Genomic DNA, 15,413 nt, shown 5'->3' on the forward strand with positions numbered 1-15,413 from the left:
TTTCTCAGAAATTACGACCGAGAAAAATCAAAGATTTTCCTTGATTTAAGTAAGAACAATCTTCGGATTGTCACGGGGTTTTTATCAGGACACTATCTCCTCATAAACACAGTAGTTTGAAGCTAAGAAACAATGGCGAATGCAGATTCTGTGAGGAAAATGGGAAAACACCAGAATACATACACTTTGTTACGACTGGTATCGGAGATGTAGAACTAACCTATGTAAAACCGTCTCAGATACTGGCTTTTATCAAAGCCTTGAGACTGTATGATTATCAAAGCCTTGAGACTGTATGATGAGTTATAACTCAAGAAAGGGGGTACTTCCTTACATTCTACTAGATGCACTTTCTACATAATTTTTTTTTAAATAAATAGTATTTTTTTAATAATTTAATGCAAATAAAGCTTTAAAGTTTACGCTTTAAAAAATATTCAGAAATTATTATTTCAAGGAATTTATTACGAGTAGAAAAAATATTGTACTGGGTTGGCATTGGTTTCTATGTAGTTTGACAAATAAATAAAGCTGCTCTTTAGTTGTCAGTTTTGAGTCAATATTTTTTAATTGTCTTTCGTGTCGATTGCTGATTGAATTGGAGCCAGAAATGGCTCAAAACGAAATAAGTAAATTACCAACAGATATTCAGGCTGAGGCGACAAACGCCATATCCAAACTACTTCCATTTAAATCCCGAATAACTTATTAAAAGGAATACAAAAATTTTCAAAAATGGAAGCAATTAAAAAACGTTCGAGAAGAAATAAAATTTTTAATCTATCGTCGCTGTTAAAGTATCATTTAATCTACTCTTGCGGTTAAAGTACTATTTTATCTACTATTTTTGATAGATATAAGGCAATTTTAACAGATTGGTCTTAATCTTACAGATCAAACGCTAGTCTCGTTCTTGACCTTATTTTTATTGCAAGACCAAGACCAAGAGCAGTCTTCCTCATCACCATTCTGAACCGAAAAATTAATCTTGCCGTTTTGCAGAAAAGAAAAAGTGACACTACAAAGTACAAATTATTTAAACTCCCATTTTAATTAAGTTTAACATTTTATAACAACCGAAAAACTGGAAAATGGCACGGTTTTGTTTCATGTGCCACCCTGTACACACTTAAATATATAAATAAAACTGTAGAGCTTAAGTAGGCTGTCAGCGAGAGTGAGAATTTATGATTTTTTCAGGATTTGCTGAACGGCGATCTGCACAAAATCAAATTGGAACCAGATGTTGGAAACTATCCGTTGCCGTCCCTTTCCACCAAATTGTCTCTACACACACACGGTAAGTGAAGTGTTGCGAGCCGGCCGGCGCTGATTTACGGTCGGAATTATCGCTTTTTGAGGTCAAACACGGTTAATTTTACGAATAAAATAGTTTTACGAGAGATTAACGTCAACCTAACGGATCATAACTTTCCACTTTGTATAGGAAACGGTTGATTTACGAGGTGTTCGAGTGCTTGAAAGGATTAAGCTAATGGAAATTGCTGCAGTCAGTAGTTTTCCTGGTTTACTAGATACTTGTAAAGCTGAGATTACTCTTACTGAAATTAGTGCAGCAGTCATGTTATATTGTAGGCTTAAATATTGCTATAAAGTTTACCAGACATTTGGATAAAGGTTTTTATCCAACAGCCACTACTTTTATACAGACATTACTCCCTCATTATACATGCATATAAAATAAATAATAACACACGCGTGAGTTTTTGAACTTATACAGAGTTGTTCACCACATACGACACGGAGTATTGTAGCTAAACGATTAGATTTTTACAAATTGTAAGTTTTGGGTTTGTTGAAGGTCTATTAGAGCTACAATTTAAAAATATTTTTACAAGATACAGAGTGTCCCAAATAAGTAAAAAATATTATAGTTGTATTTTTTTAAATGGAACACCCTGTATATTATTCTATTTTTGGATTCTACGATTGAAATAAAGGTAAATTTTATTAAGGTTTATCACACTTAAACCTTACCGTTTTTGAAATATTTTAATTTTATGAAATTGCAGTAAAAAAAAAGGCTTTATTTCTCCTAGAAATCAAAGTTTTTAATACTAAATATCTTCTTGAAGATTATTTATTGATCAGATATTGTGTTGCAATAATAAAATTTACTACCTTTATACAGAGTGTCCAAAAATTTATATTAAATAATTACTAGCTTTAAACGGCAATAACTTGTTTCATTTAAATGGAACACCCTATATATTTTACGTGAATCAGATGCACAATGTAATTGTCTATCAAATTGTATTATACCATTTTTTACCCATCTCTTCAAGTTTTCGTAGAAATTGCATTTTGTTATAATTTAGACCTCATTTATCACTATACCCATGGAATATTGACATTTCAGATTTTTTATAGCACCATAATATGTACAAAATGTACAGGTGGTAAATATTGCATGCCCATTGGCATACAAAAAAACTATTTAAATCTTTGTAAAAGAGTATACCAATTAAATATACCACCATTATTTCCTACCAAAAACACCAAAAATTAGTTAATTGCATACTTTTAAATTGTTTTAATTAATAAATTATTCTAAATAAATGTGGATTTGGCTCAGAAATCAATCAAGTTATAAAAATGAATGTCTCTGTTTTTATAAATAAGCATTCGTCAATAAATGAAATAAAATTTATAAGGTGTTACTTTTTACCACACTGTGTAATACACACACAAAATTCAGTTTTTTAGTATTTGGAACAATTATTACCACAACGTAAACAGTCAATTAATGTAGTTTGAATACTGGGATCATATTAATTGGTCCTCTTTAACAAAAAATATTTAAACAGTTTTTTTTTATTTTTTAATTAAATAAGCGAACTATATCAACAATATTAGTATATGCACCCTTTGAAAATTTGTTACATCTTTAAAAATAAGCTAAAATGTCAATATTCCATGGGTATAGTGATAAATGAGGTCTAAACTATAAGAAAATGCATTTTCTATGAAAACTTGAAGAGATGGGTAAAAAATGGAACAATACAATTTGATAGACAATTACATTATGTATCTGATTCACATATATAGGGTGTTCCATTTAAATTAAACAAGTTATTGCCGTTTAAAGCTAGTAATTATTTAATAAAAAATTTTGGACACTCTGTATTAGGTCGTAACATTTTTATTATTGCAACACAATATATGACCAATAAATAATCTTCAGTAAATATTTAGTATTAAAAAACTTTTATACCCTTTGGAGAAATAAAGCCTTAAATTTTTTTCTGCAATTTCATAAAATTGAAAATATTTCAAAAACGGTAAGTTTTAAGTGTGATAAACCTTAATCAAATTTACCTTTATTTCAATCGTAGAATCCAAAAATAGGATAATATACAGGCTGTTCTATTTAAAAAAATACAATTATAATATTTTTTACTTATTTGGGACACTCTGTATCTTGTAAAAATTATTTTAAATTGTGGCTCTAATTGACCTTCAACGAACCCAAAACTTACAATTTGTGAAAATCTAATCGTTTAGCTACAATACTCCGTGTCGTATATAGTGAACAACCCTGTATAACAAACTAGTGTGTTATAACTTCAAAGTCACACCTATCATACCGCTACGAAACTTTTCTGACAGTATTTGTGCTGTAGCCGCCTAGCCTGGTTAATAATTTCTTGCGGAAGATCTTCCTGAATTATTTTTTCTTTAAAATCTGACTTGCTGGTTGATAATTCACTATTTTATCGTTTAAAAATCGCGATTTATCTAAAGGATGTCTTAAGAAGTGTACAAGATAGCCGTGAACAGGACAACGAAGTGTAAAGGATAGCTTAATAGCCGTAAAAAACTCATCGCAACTTTATTAGAATATTTTGAACGGGAAAGCGGTAGTAAAGGCCTTTTATGTCCCTTAAGTGCTGTTAAGAAGGCGAGTTTTGTTGATGTAAATAATAACTGTTTATATATTTATAATTAATTTATTTTTATTTCCTAAAATATTTTGATTAAAAGAAAATATGTAAAAGTGGACGACGCTGTGTCGGTCACGTGACTAAAAGTTTATTTGGTATGAACTTTGAATAAGAAGACTAAGGAAGGAACATATCGTGAATTAGGTACAATGTAATGGGCCTCAAAAATTGGCCGATTAAATTCCGGTTTTACCAGTCTCTTCTAAGTTTTCGTAAAAATTAAAACTATGATGTAGGGTAGACCTCATTTATCACTCAATAATTTTTTACGTTGTGAATAAATGTTGCTAGTTATTAAAATTGTTATAAAAATATAATTCTAATATAAATAGATAAGTTATAATAAGTATTTAAACACAAACATCCGATACGCTACTTAAGCAGGTAAGTCAAATTCGTATCAAAATTCTTTGACATTGTGATCTTTAACAGTAGTAAACGAAAATAACTAAAATTGCAAGAAAAATATATAATTTAGTTGATTTAAGTGAATTTCATAAATGATCGGTTTACTACACGTATGTACATTATATAGTCATTACTTCGAAAAGTTGTTCCTATCATTTCACTCAAACTTTTCTGCCGAGATCTGTCGCACGCTAGCCCAACTATTTTAGAGTTTTTTTCGATAAATCTTCCTGATAGTGTCACTGTTAATTTAAAATCTGCCACAATTTCCATCTAGATTTACTATTTTATCAACTATCAAAATAGCGAATAATAATAAATAACATAAAATAAATTAGCTCAAGAAAGCCGTGAACAGGACATCAAATCAAATTAAGTGCTGTTAAGAAATGAATCGTCAAACAGAACTGTCAAGGATCCCCACCCTAGAGTGCTTTTATGGCGCTTTTTCCGCCCACCATGCATGAATACATGGATCATTACATGGATAGCATTATGCTCCTTCCTTAGTCTTCTTATTCAAAGGGTATGAACCTTTGAATAAGAAGACCAAGTCCACCTACATCATACCCTATATCCATGTATTCATGCATGGTGGGCAGAAAAAGCTATCTAGGGTGGGGATCCTTGACAGTTCTGTTTGACGATTCATTTGACATATTTGAATTTGATTTGAAATTTTGTGGATTTGTCAGTCTTTACGGAGCTACTTTATTTTATGTTATTTATTATTTATTCTACTACTGATAGTTGTATAAAGGTAGTAAATCTAGATGGAAATTGTGGCAGAACTTAAATTAACAGTGACATTATAGCGATTTATCGAAAAAGAATCTAAAATAGTTGGTTGTGTAGCGTGCGGTAGATCTCGACAAAAATTGAGTGAAATAATGGAACAACTTTTCGCTAGTAAGTGACTATATAATATACATACGTGTAGTAAACCGATCATTTATGAAATTCACTTAAATTAATTATATATTTTCTTGCATTTTAGCTTTTATTTGCTACTTGTCAAAGATCAGATGTCAAAGAATTTTGATACGTTAATTTGACTTACCTGCTTCAGTAGCGTATCGGATGTTTGTGTTAATAAATACTTATTATAACTTATCTATTTTTATTAGAATTATATATTTTTATAACAATTTTAATAACTACCAACATTTATTCACAACGTAAAATAAAATAACAAATTATTGAGTCTACCCCACGTCTACCCTACATCATAGTTTTACATTTTCTAAATAAAATTAGAACGGCACTGATAAACCAGAATTTAAGTCGGCCATATTTGAGGCCCATCGCGGTGTACCTAAGATTTTTGATATGCTCCTTCCTTAGTCTTCTTATTCAAAGGTATGAACTGAATTAAAATAAAAGACAACTGTCACTGTCAATAAAGTTTCAAATAAAAAGACGAAAATCGTTCTGTTTTCTTTTTTATAGTATGTGTAATAAAGTCTAAAAACCATCCGGTTGGTTTGTAAGTCTAAAATTACTGCTTTTTAACACTAAATCACTTAATTTGACAAATAAAATACTTTTATGAGGTACTAAAGTCATAATAACGACCTATAACTTTCGTCTTCTTACAACAAAACATTAATTTCTGGTAAACTTGCTTTAAAGTGACAGAACGAATATTCGCGTCCACTTGAACTGTAAGTCATAATTCACTCTTATCTGCATTTGTTAATAATCGGTACATACCTTTGGTACATACGTACAGAAACCTGGGCGAACTAGTTGAAAAATAATTAGTAGTACCTAATTGTAATTGTACAAAACAAGTAATTTAAAGGTTTTAAGTTTTTTTAGTTAAATGGTTCTTATTGACTCACTGGTTGTTTTGGCTACCTACATGCATTTACAGCGCTGCAGATAAAACCAGCACCATATGGATATTTTTATTAACTTATTGCTTTTGAGTGTCTCTCAAATTGAAAAAATTGACAATTTAGAACAATAATGCTACATTTGGCGTACTACCAGTCACGACCTATGCATGCGAATCTGGACACTTAAAATGGACATTATAAGAAAACTGCAGGTCGCACAACGCTCAATGGAACGAAATATGCTGGGAATAACCAAGAAAGACTCTGAAAGTCTCAGTCTGATGAATAGTGTGAACACGACAAAAGATCCAGGTAATAGTATATGCCATCCACAAAATCAAATCCCACAAGTGCCAATGGGCAGGACACCTGGAACAACAGATGAACCACAAAAATTATAGCATGGTACCCAAGAGGAATTAAGAGACCTAGAAGAAGACCAGACCTGAGATGGGACCATGATATTAGAAAATTAGCAGGGAAATTAACAATAGACAACCAATAGACCCAACTACAAAGAGAGTATACCGGGTGTGCATAGTCGTGCGGGACATAGGAAATCCCATGTAAATTTTAATGGGGTCAATGATTGGCTTCCCTAATTATTTTAGAGAATAATTATATTTATGTTTATTGAAGAGCACTAAAACCCACATTCAAAAGAATAACTTTAGATATTATTGATTAGCCCGTTTACGAGTTATCGCCGATTTATTTTTAAATATTTCTCCTTTCTTATGGCCCTGTTTTTACTTATGAGCACCAGTCAAGGTAAAAGATAACTGTCAAATAAAGTTGTCATTTCAGAAATTTATCTATTTAGTGCTTTATTATTATTATTAAAAACTCATACCTACATCGAAAATATTAGCCATGAATTACACTACCGAAGAAAAAGTATTGATGATTAAATGGTATTATCAAGGAAATAGTTATCAAAAGTTGTCGGACATGTTTGCTGCTCTGTATCCGAATAGACTGATACCTGGAAAATCTACAATCGCAAGGAATATCCAGAGATTTGAGACCAAAGGTACCCTAATAAATAACTGCAGATGTGAAGCAAGGCAGGAACCAAGAGAAGATGCAAGAAATGATACCGACTTGGAAGTTTTATTGTGCGTGGAAGAGAACGATGGAAAGATCTGCACAAGGAAACTTGAGGATGAAATAGGAATAGATCACATTACAGCGTTTCGAATTTTAAAACGACATAAATACTATTCCTTCAAATATGAAAAGCACCAAGAGCTACGAGATGGGGACGAAATACGGCCGCAGGAGTTTTGTTTTGATATGATGGAAAGAGCAAACACGGATAGGGAATTTTTAAAAAAACATATGTTTCACTGAAGAATGCACGTTTACCTTAAATAATGAACCCAATATTCAAAATTATCGATATTGGAACAAAGAAAACCAACACAGGTTTGTCGAAACAAGGACGCAATATCCACAGAAAGTAAATGTTTGGGCAGGGATACAATATTATCGGGCCATTATTTCTTACGCGAAATTTAAATGCAGAATATTATTTGGAACTACCTACTCGAAAATCATATTTTACCTGCTTTACATGATGCCGCTAGGGAAAATCAGGAAGTTTGGTACCAAATGGATGGCTGCCCGGCACATAGTACCCTGGCTGTTCGGGAATATTTAGACAATAGTTTTAACGGAAACGTTATTGTCCTAAATCATACAGTAAATTGGCCAGCAAGGTCTCCTGATATTTCGCCAAATGATTTCTTTCTCTGGGCCCATTTAAAAAACAGGATATACAAGGATAAAAAATACCCAAATCTAGACGAGTTAAAAAATGCTATTTCTGCCGAATGCAATAGAATTTCAGTTTACCAACTAGAAGAAGAGAATTTTATGATCGCCTGGGTTATTGTCTAGCAGTCGATGGAGGAATATTTGAACATCTTAAATCCTAAAGTTCTAACAATTTAATAGTACCTAAATTAATAAGTTATTGAAAATTGTAATAATACTATAATTAACCTTGTAATTGATTACTTTATTTTAATTTAATTCATAATAATTTGTATTTATAAATACATCTTTCAAGATTTCCGATGTCGGAATGAGTTTTCAATAATAATAAAGCATTAAATAGGTAAATTTCTGAAATGATAACTTCATTTGACAGTTATCTTTTACCTTGACTGGTGCTCATAAGTAAATACAGGGCCATAAGAAAGGAGAAATATTTACAAAGAAATCGGCGATAACTCGTAAACGAGCTAATCAAAAATATCTAAAGTTATTCTTATATATAAATATGTGATAGAGTCTACACCATAATTGGAAATGAATGCTGCGTTTTGGGGTAGAATTTTGAGAACTTTATTATGTTTTTTTATTAAATTTGTTGAATCAAATAATTTTAAACCAAATTTAGGTTTAAACAAATGACTTCAGTAGTGCACATACGGTGGTACAAATATCCTGGTGGCATTCATATATTCCTATACAACCCATAGAGTGCGGACTTAACAAGCTTAAAACTTGATTTTCATGCATCCGTTGTCCGACGATACGATGATACGATATTAATTTTATTGGTTGAATCTAATGGCTTCGATTGGTTACCCGTTTCTAACCAATCGAAGTCTTTAAATTCAACCAATAAAATTAATATCGTAACATCATATCGTCGTATAACGGATGCATGAAAATCAAGCTTTACACGTGCGTAAAAAACACGTAGGTATTTAAAAAGAATCAAACGACTTGTGTTAGTTGTTTAAAACTGCATATTAATTGCAAAACCTTATCTTTATGCGTTTTATGTGACATGTAATACTTTTAATGTTGAATTTACTCGGAAAGAGAGTGAGAGTGAGAGAGAGAAAGAGATTTAAATGTTGTTTATCGATGTTATTATTCATGTTATTAATTAAGTACATTTATGTATAAATAATACGTCTTGTTTGAGTTTTTATTGGTGATTCATCCAAGAAGTGTTATGCAGTAACCTTCTACATGCAAAAATACAAAATATTTTGATTTTTTTTCGATTAGTGAGGGAGGAGGTTAATCACTGCAACCTTGTAGATCTATTGTGTCCCTCTTTCTTGAGTTAGGGGAAAACCGCTATGAAACGGACGGGTGTTGAAACGGACATTTGTTCCTATGTCCTATGTCCTATTTGATTGAATAGCCGAAACTTTTACGGTTACATTTGGCAACCCCGCGCGCCGCTTCCATTACCACCAAAATTGCGGGCTGAACTGGCTGATCGTGTCTCGGCGGCAAGAATTTTAATATTAGGTGTTAAAAAACTATTTTTCTTTGTGAAAATATCGAACTATGTCACAGGTAAACTATTGAAATTTTGTCAAATTCAGATTAATAAGTTTAAAACTAAGTTATTATAGTACACAAATGAAGGTTTAGACCGTATAAAATATTTCTCTATTTACACTTTATATTGTCATTTAGTGGTTAAGTGGGTGTTGTCTTGAAATGGACACAAGACGCCGTATTGAAATGGACGTGTCCGTTTCAATACTACATGTCCTTTTCAAGGCTTTGTGACCAGTTTGTTAAGGAATAGTAGATAATTTTTAAACTTTTCATTAAAATTAGTTGTATATTTTTCAGATCAATATTTCTACACGAAAGAAAAGGTTACGACCAGCCATTGATGTAATCGAAACCGCCGTAAGAGAAGTTATAAAAATCAATCTATCCGGTCGGTAGCGGCAGCCCATAACTTTTCCAAACCTTACTTAGCTTCAATTTGTAAAAGAGCTAGAACTCAGAAGGAAGATTATCGTCATCGACCTAACATAGTTAATAAACGTATTTTCTCCCTTGAACAGGAAAAATTATTGGTTGATTATCTGAAAACATCATCAAAGATGTGTTACGGTCTCACAACCGTGCAAGTCAAGGAACTTGCCTACCAGTATGCAAAGGCTCAGGGAATTTTACCGAAATCTTGCAAAGAAAAGAAGATGACATCAAAAGACTGGCTACTTGGTTTTATGAAAAGAAATTCAACATTAAATTTAAGAAAACCCAGAAAACACTTCTCTCTCTAGAGCGACTTCATTCAATCCAACGAATGTCAGTAATTTTTATAGCAATTTGGAGCAAGCTCTGGAAAAACATAAATTTAAGCCCCATATGATTTGGAATTTAGACGAAACTGGCTGTCTCACGGTTACAAATCCTCCAAAAGTTTTAGCAACTAGAGATTCTAAACAGGTCGAGCAAGTGACTTCAGTCGAAAGAGGTAATTTAGTTACGATGCTTGGATTTACTAATGCCTCTGGAGGAACAATTCCTCCCGTTTTTATATTTCCCAGAGTGCACTTTAAGGAAATTATGCTGAAAGAAGGGCCTAGTGTCGCAAAAGGAATTTCCAATCCAAGTGGTTGAATGACGGAAGAAGGATTTTTGGATGTGAATTACTTCCACCGGAAGAAACTTAATGATAGTGAACAGTCAAGTAAGAAAGTTCCTCTATGCCAATTTATACCAAGAGAAAACAGAGAACCCAACATTCAACCTAACGAAAACAATAACGTAATAAATCAAGATAATTGTGTCTGTTGCAAGGAAGCGTATCAATGTAGCAAGACAGACTGGTTAAAGTGTTTCTTATGTTCTTCTTGGGCACATGAAACATGTGGTATTCAGGGTATTCGAAATTTTTATTGTAATACTGCTCTTAAGATATAGTTTGTTTAACTTAAAGTTATTTTTGAAGCAATTAATTTCTTTTAACATAAATGTCCTTTTCATAACCACTACTGTCCATTCCAATACATCGATGTTTTGAAATGGACAAAAGCAACTTTTTTCAAACTTAGATATTACTCCCAATTACAATATTTCCAAAATAAATTTAGTAATATATTTTAAAAGCATATTGATGAAGCTTTCAACCTATGTAGTTTTTAATTCATTTCATTATCGATTAATAATTAATATAACTCCTTTTAATAATATGTCCACTTCATAGCGGTTTTCCCCTATAAGTTATGTCATCATACAGTCTCACGGCTTTGACAAGAGCCAGTATCTGAGACGGGTTTACAGAGATTAGTTCTCCATCTCCGATATCAGTCGTAGGTACCAAAGTTTATGGCATGAATGGTTTTCTCGGCGCAATGACAGCGATTAGGTGTTCTGGTGTTTCTCCATTTTCCCCACAGTATCTGCATTCTCCGTTAATTTTTAGTTTCAATCTACTGAGTTGTTAATAAAAACATATTTTTTGTACGAAACCCTCGGTTGTCCGTTTTGTTTTTCTAAACTTTCTAGATGCATTTTGTCTATTTTTTCAAATTTTGACAAATAACGAAAAACTGCCACGCTTTTTGCAAGAAACTTAGACAGAACTTGACTAGCATACTTGAAAAATGGATAAAAAAATTATACACCAAACAAAAATAGTACACCTACATGGGAAAAATCTAGTTTTGATGATATCTGAAAAAATTGAAAAAAAATTGGCGCCGGGAGGCACGTATAGCCGCCCATACTAAAATATGTTAATAAAAAGTTGGTAGGCAGTTTATTTAGTTCCAAAGTAAAGGAATTTATCCGTCATCTGGGGTCGCGTCCTATGGGAGTTTGGAGTTCTCAACACGGACTTTCTCAAAAACGGACTACGGATACACGGAATATCTCAAAAACTGCGACTTTGACTGATTTTGATGTTATTACAAATTTTCTTGCAAATATTAATCCTAATCTTAAATTGAAAACCGCGTTTTGCTAGCTACTGTAATTTTGGAGTTACGATTTTTTAAAAATTTTAACCCTCCCACACCCCCTTACCAACCCCCACCCCCACCAAAAACTAATGGCCAGGTTCTCAGTATTTTTGTGTCAAATTTGGTTAAAATGAGTTTAGCGGTTTTTGAGTTATCTTGTTACAGACAGACGGACGGACAGACAGACAGACAGACACCATGAAAGTATTTTCTATTTAGGCTTATAAAGAGAAATTTCACGTATAAAGGACTGTGAACGGTTTTTTAGCCTACTAACCATACCAACAGGTATGGTAGGCTTATTATTAAAATCGGCAAAAAAAAAGTTTTTTTAATTTCACCCAAAATGAATTATTTGGGTCATAAATGACCTAAATACAAAATATTTTCATGGTGTCTGTCCGTCTGTCTCTAACACGATAACTCAAAAACCGCTAAACCGATTTTAACCAAATTTGGTACAAAAATACTTTGGCACCCGAGAACCTGGCTATTAGTTTTTGGTGGGGGTGGGGGGTTGGTAAGGGAGTATGGGAGGGGGTTAAAAATTTTAAAAAATCGTTACTCCAAAATTAAAGTAGCTAGCGAAACGCCGTTTTCAATTTAAGATTAGGAATAATATTTGCAACAAAATTTGTAATAACATCAAAATCAGTCGAAGTCGCAGTTTTTAAGATATTCCGTGTTTTCTTAGTCCGTTTTTGAGAAAATCCGTGTCGAGAACTCCAAACTCCCATCGGATGACGCGACCCCAGGTGGCGTATAGGGGAAATAACCGCGGATCAAAATTGGAAAAATTCCTTTACTTTGAAACTAAAAGAACTGCCTCCACAGCACAAAAGGACATACTTCTGTTTGTTTGTCTACCGGCAATGGACATACATCACGTCGTTTCTGGCATCATATTGTAACTCTGTGTATGTAGTTCGCAATGCCATCTTTGGTTGAAAATCTGAAAAAATTGACAAAATGCATTTAATAAGTCTGCTCTTCATATATTATGTACCTAGAGGAAGCGAAATTCAACTGATTTTACAAATAATTCTTCATTCAATTCATCTTTCAAATGTAAATAATTTTTACGCATGTTTATTTATATAATTTTAAGCTTTTATGGACATAATATATCAAATACTACTAGCTTATCATTGATGTTTCTAAATAATTTCTATTTGTATATAAAACAAAAATCTTCAACTATTCAGTATTTTTCAACAAACAATACTATAAATATTTATATGTATGTCGTAGCCTAAACATTATTGACAAAACAATTTTTCTGAAGATTGAAAGAGAAGGATCTAAGCGTTTCTAGTTTCTAATACGATATGCAAAACTCCATTACGAGTAAATTAATAACTAAAACCCACTGAGATAAAAGGTCAATCTCTTATCGCTAACACGTTCTATTTTTTAATATCTCCGTTCTTATTTTAGAACGGACAAGAATCTTTTTAACGTTCGATAGCCCAAAATACGCTTTACAGAAAGACTTTTTTCCGATGGAAATTAGTGAGATTTTAGTAAACAAGATAATCATGCGTCGGTTGCGATATATACGCCAAACTCAAAACATATACGAAACTCGAAAACATTATAAACATTATGTATTATGTCATGTTTGTATGGGATGCACATTTTCTCCGCGGTCGTTTTTGGATGAAGGACAAAAAACAGATTACTCAAAATTATATCGCTTGATTTCTTGGTTAGAAGTAATGAAATTAAATCAGACAGGTGGTTTATTAATCCGTTAAGTACAATTTCTACATTTTGTATGTTTAGTTATCAAGTTAGCATTTATCGATGTATACAATGAGATTATATCAAGTCTGGAAATTACAAAATTTTCGTTTAACATTTCAATTTTTCAATTTATGTACATTGTGTATTACGATTATTGCTTAAAATTGAAGGAAGAATTGAAATATGCAATAATATACAGGGGGTTTCATTCAAAAAATTAAGTTTGATGTCGTGCCATAACTTTATGACCGACCCTGTATATTTAAATTTATTACTCGCTATTAGATATTTGTAAATCCTATAACTTTTAAGGTACGGCACCTCCTATATTTTACCTAATAATAGACCGTTTCCATTTATAACAGCGACCCTGTATATGATTATCATATAACGTGTGTGTAACATTGTAGTATTTTATTAAATTATAATAGACACCCATAATCCTTCGTATTATTCAGCACAATTTTTGATAATTTCCTTTTCCATCCCCTAATTATTCTACCTGTTTCCATCCCGTGTAATCACCCCCTCGCAGCGTTCGCAACAACCGTCCCTCTCTGATAATTATTAGTAATTAGGCACTAATGGTGCCGGATTTCGTTCCGCCTAATTTGACAGGAGCGTGCCTTTAGCGCGTAAACAGCAACAACAACATCGGTAGCAGTATCAGCAGCAGCAACAGGAACAACGCTCCGATTTTTAGGGCCGTCGAAGCTATATCGATAAGTCAAAATATCGATAAATCGACAATTAATATTGTATGTTTGACTCGTAGTGCAGTAAAACTCTGACTCAGTGAAAAGCAGAAAGTCCACTGGAGAAACAGACAGCTGAACTGATAATTCTTAGCGAGAATAAATTGTGGATTACAACAGGTCTTACAATATCATACACAAGACATACTACCTAAGCAAGCTCAACCTGTACCAAAAAAGTCTTTGCTGCAGACTCTGCGATAAAGATCCTGAAACAGCGGAGCACATAATTTGTCACTGCAAGGCTCTGTATCGCAAGCTACACATTCTATTTTGGGAATCAAGACTAGAACCGGAAGAATACTCCCATCCTATCAAGGACCTGCACAAGTTGGTGCAGGGTACAGGGGTAGGAGTGTAGGTGCAGACATACACGCACCGGCACAAAAAACGGGCACCTTAAAATTTTCATGTATTTTAAAGATTAATATATTTTGTTCTAATGGGCCGATTTTGATGATTTTTTAAGCATTTTGTAGCTAAATTATTTGACTTTTCAAAATTAAAAATGAAAGTTTCCATCTGTCAATAATACGAGGGAAAACAAAATTTTGATATTTTGGTGAAAGTTTGAAACACCTTGTGGAATATGTTAACAAAGCAAGGATTTTAAAAATCATTTTATCATATAGGTACGTTTTTTCTCAAGAGTCTGTTTTTTAATTTGTCGCAATAGCTTTATTTTTATTGGAGATATTCGCTTTTCAATAAGACAGTAACGATTTACAGCAATTTTGGCATTGTTTTTGGATCTCATCATCACACATATAAAACAGTGTTTATTTTTTTTCTAATGTCACTGTCATTGAAAAGTCATATTATTATTGTTTATTTACGTTATACGTTTACTCTAGTAGAGATGGTTTCAGGTTCTGAAGTATCGGCTATTGCTGCATGATTGCTGCTTTAATTCATCATGACAGAGATCAATTTTTGAACTTAAAACCATATCTGCCAGAG

The 15,413-nt window shown here is 32.5% G+C and overlaps 1 protein-coding gene across 3 annotated transcripts in view; it reads left to right on the plus strand.

Moving 5' to 3' along the window:
- The window catches only part of LOC115887733 (forkhead box protein S1-like), a 45,308-nt gene that overhangs the window by 16,395 nt on the left and 13,500 nt on the right, over positions 1-15,413 (plus strand). For all 3 annotated transcript variants that reach the window (XM_030907224.1, XM_030907211.1, XM_030907216.1), the window contains exon 2: positions 1,201-1,300. In XM_030907224.1, the coding sequence (XP_030763084.1) occupies positions 1,201-1,300 (100 nt within the window). The remainder of the gene's footprint in view (positions 1-1,200; positions 1,301-15,413) is intronic.

Source organism: Sitophilus oryzae, unplaced genomic scaffold, assembly GCF_002938485.1.
Source record: "Sitophilus oryzae breed Bouriz unplaced genomic scaffold, Soryzae_2.0 scaffold_1165_pilon_pilon, whole genome shotgun sequence".
Classification (NCBI taxonomy): domain Eukaryota; kingdom Metazoa; phylum Arthropoda; class Insecta; order Coleoptera; family Curculionidae; genus Sitophilus; species Sitophilus oryzae.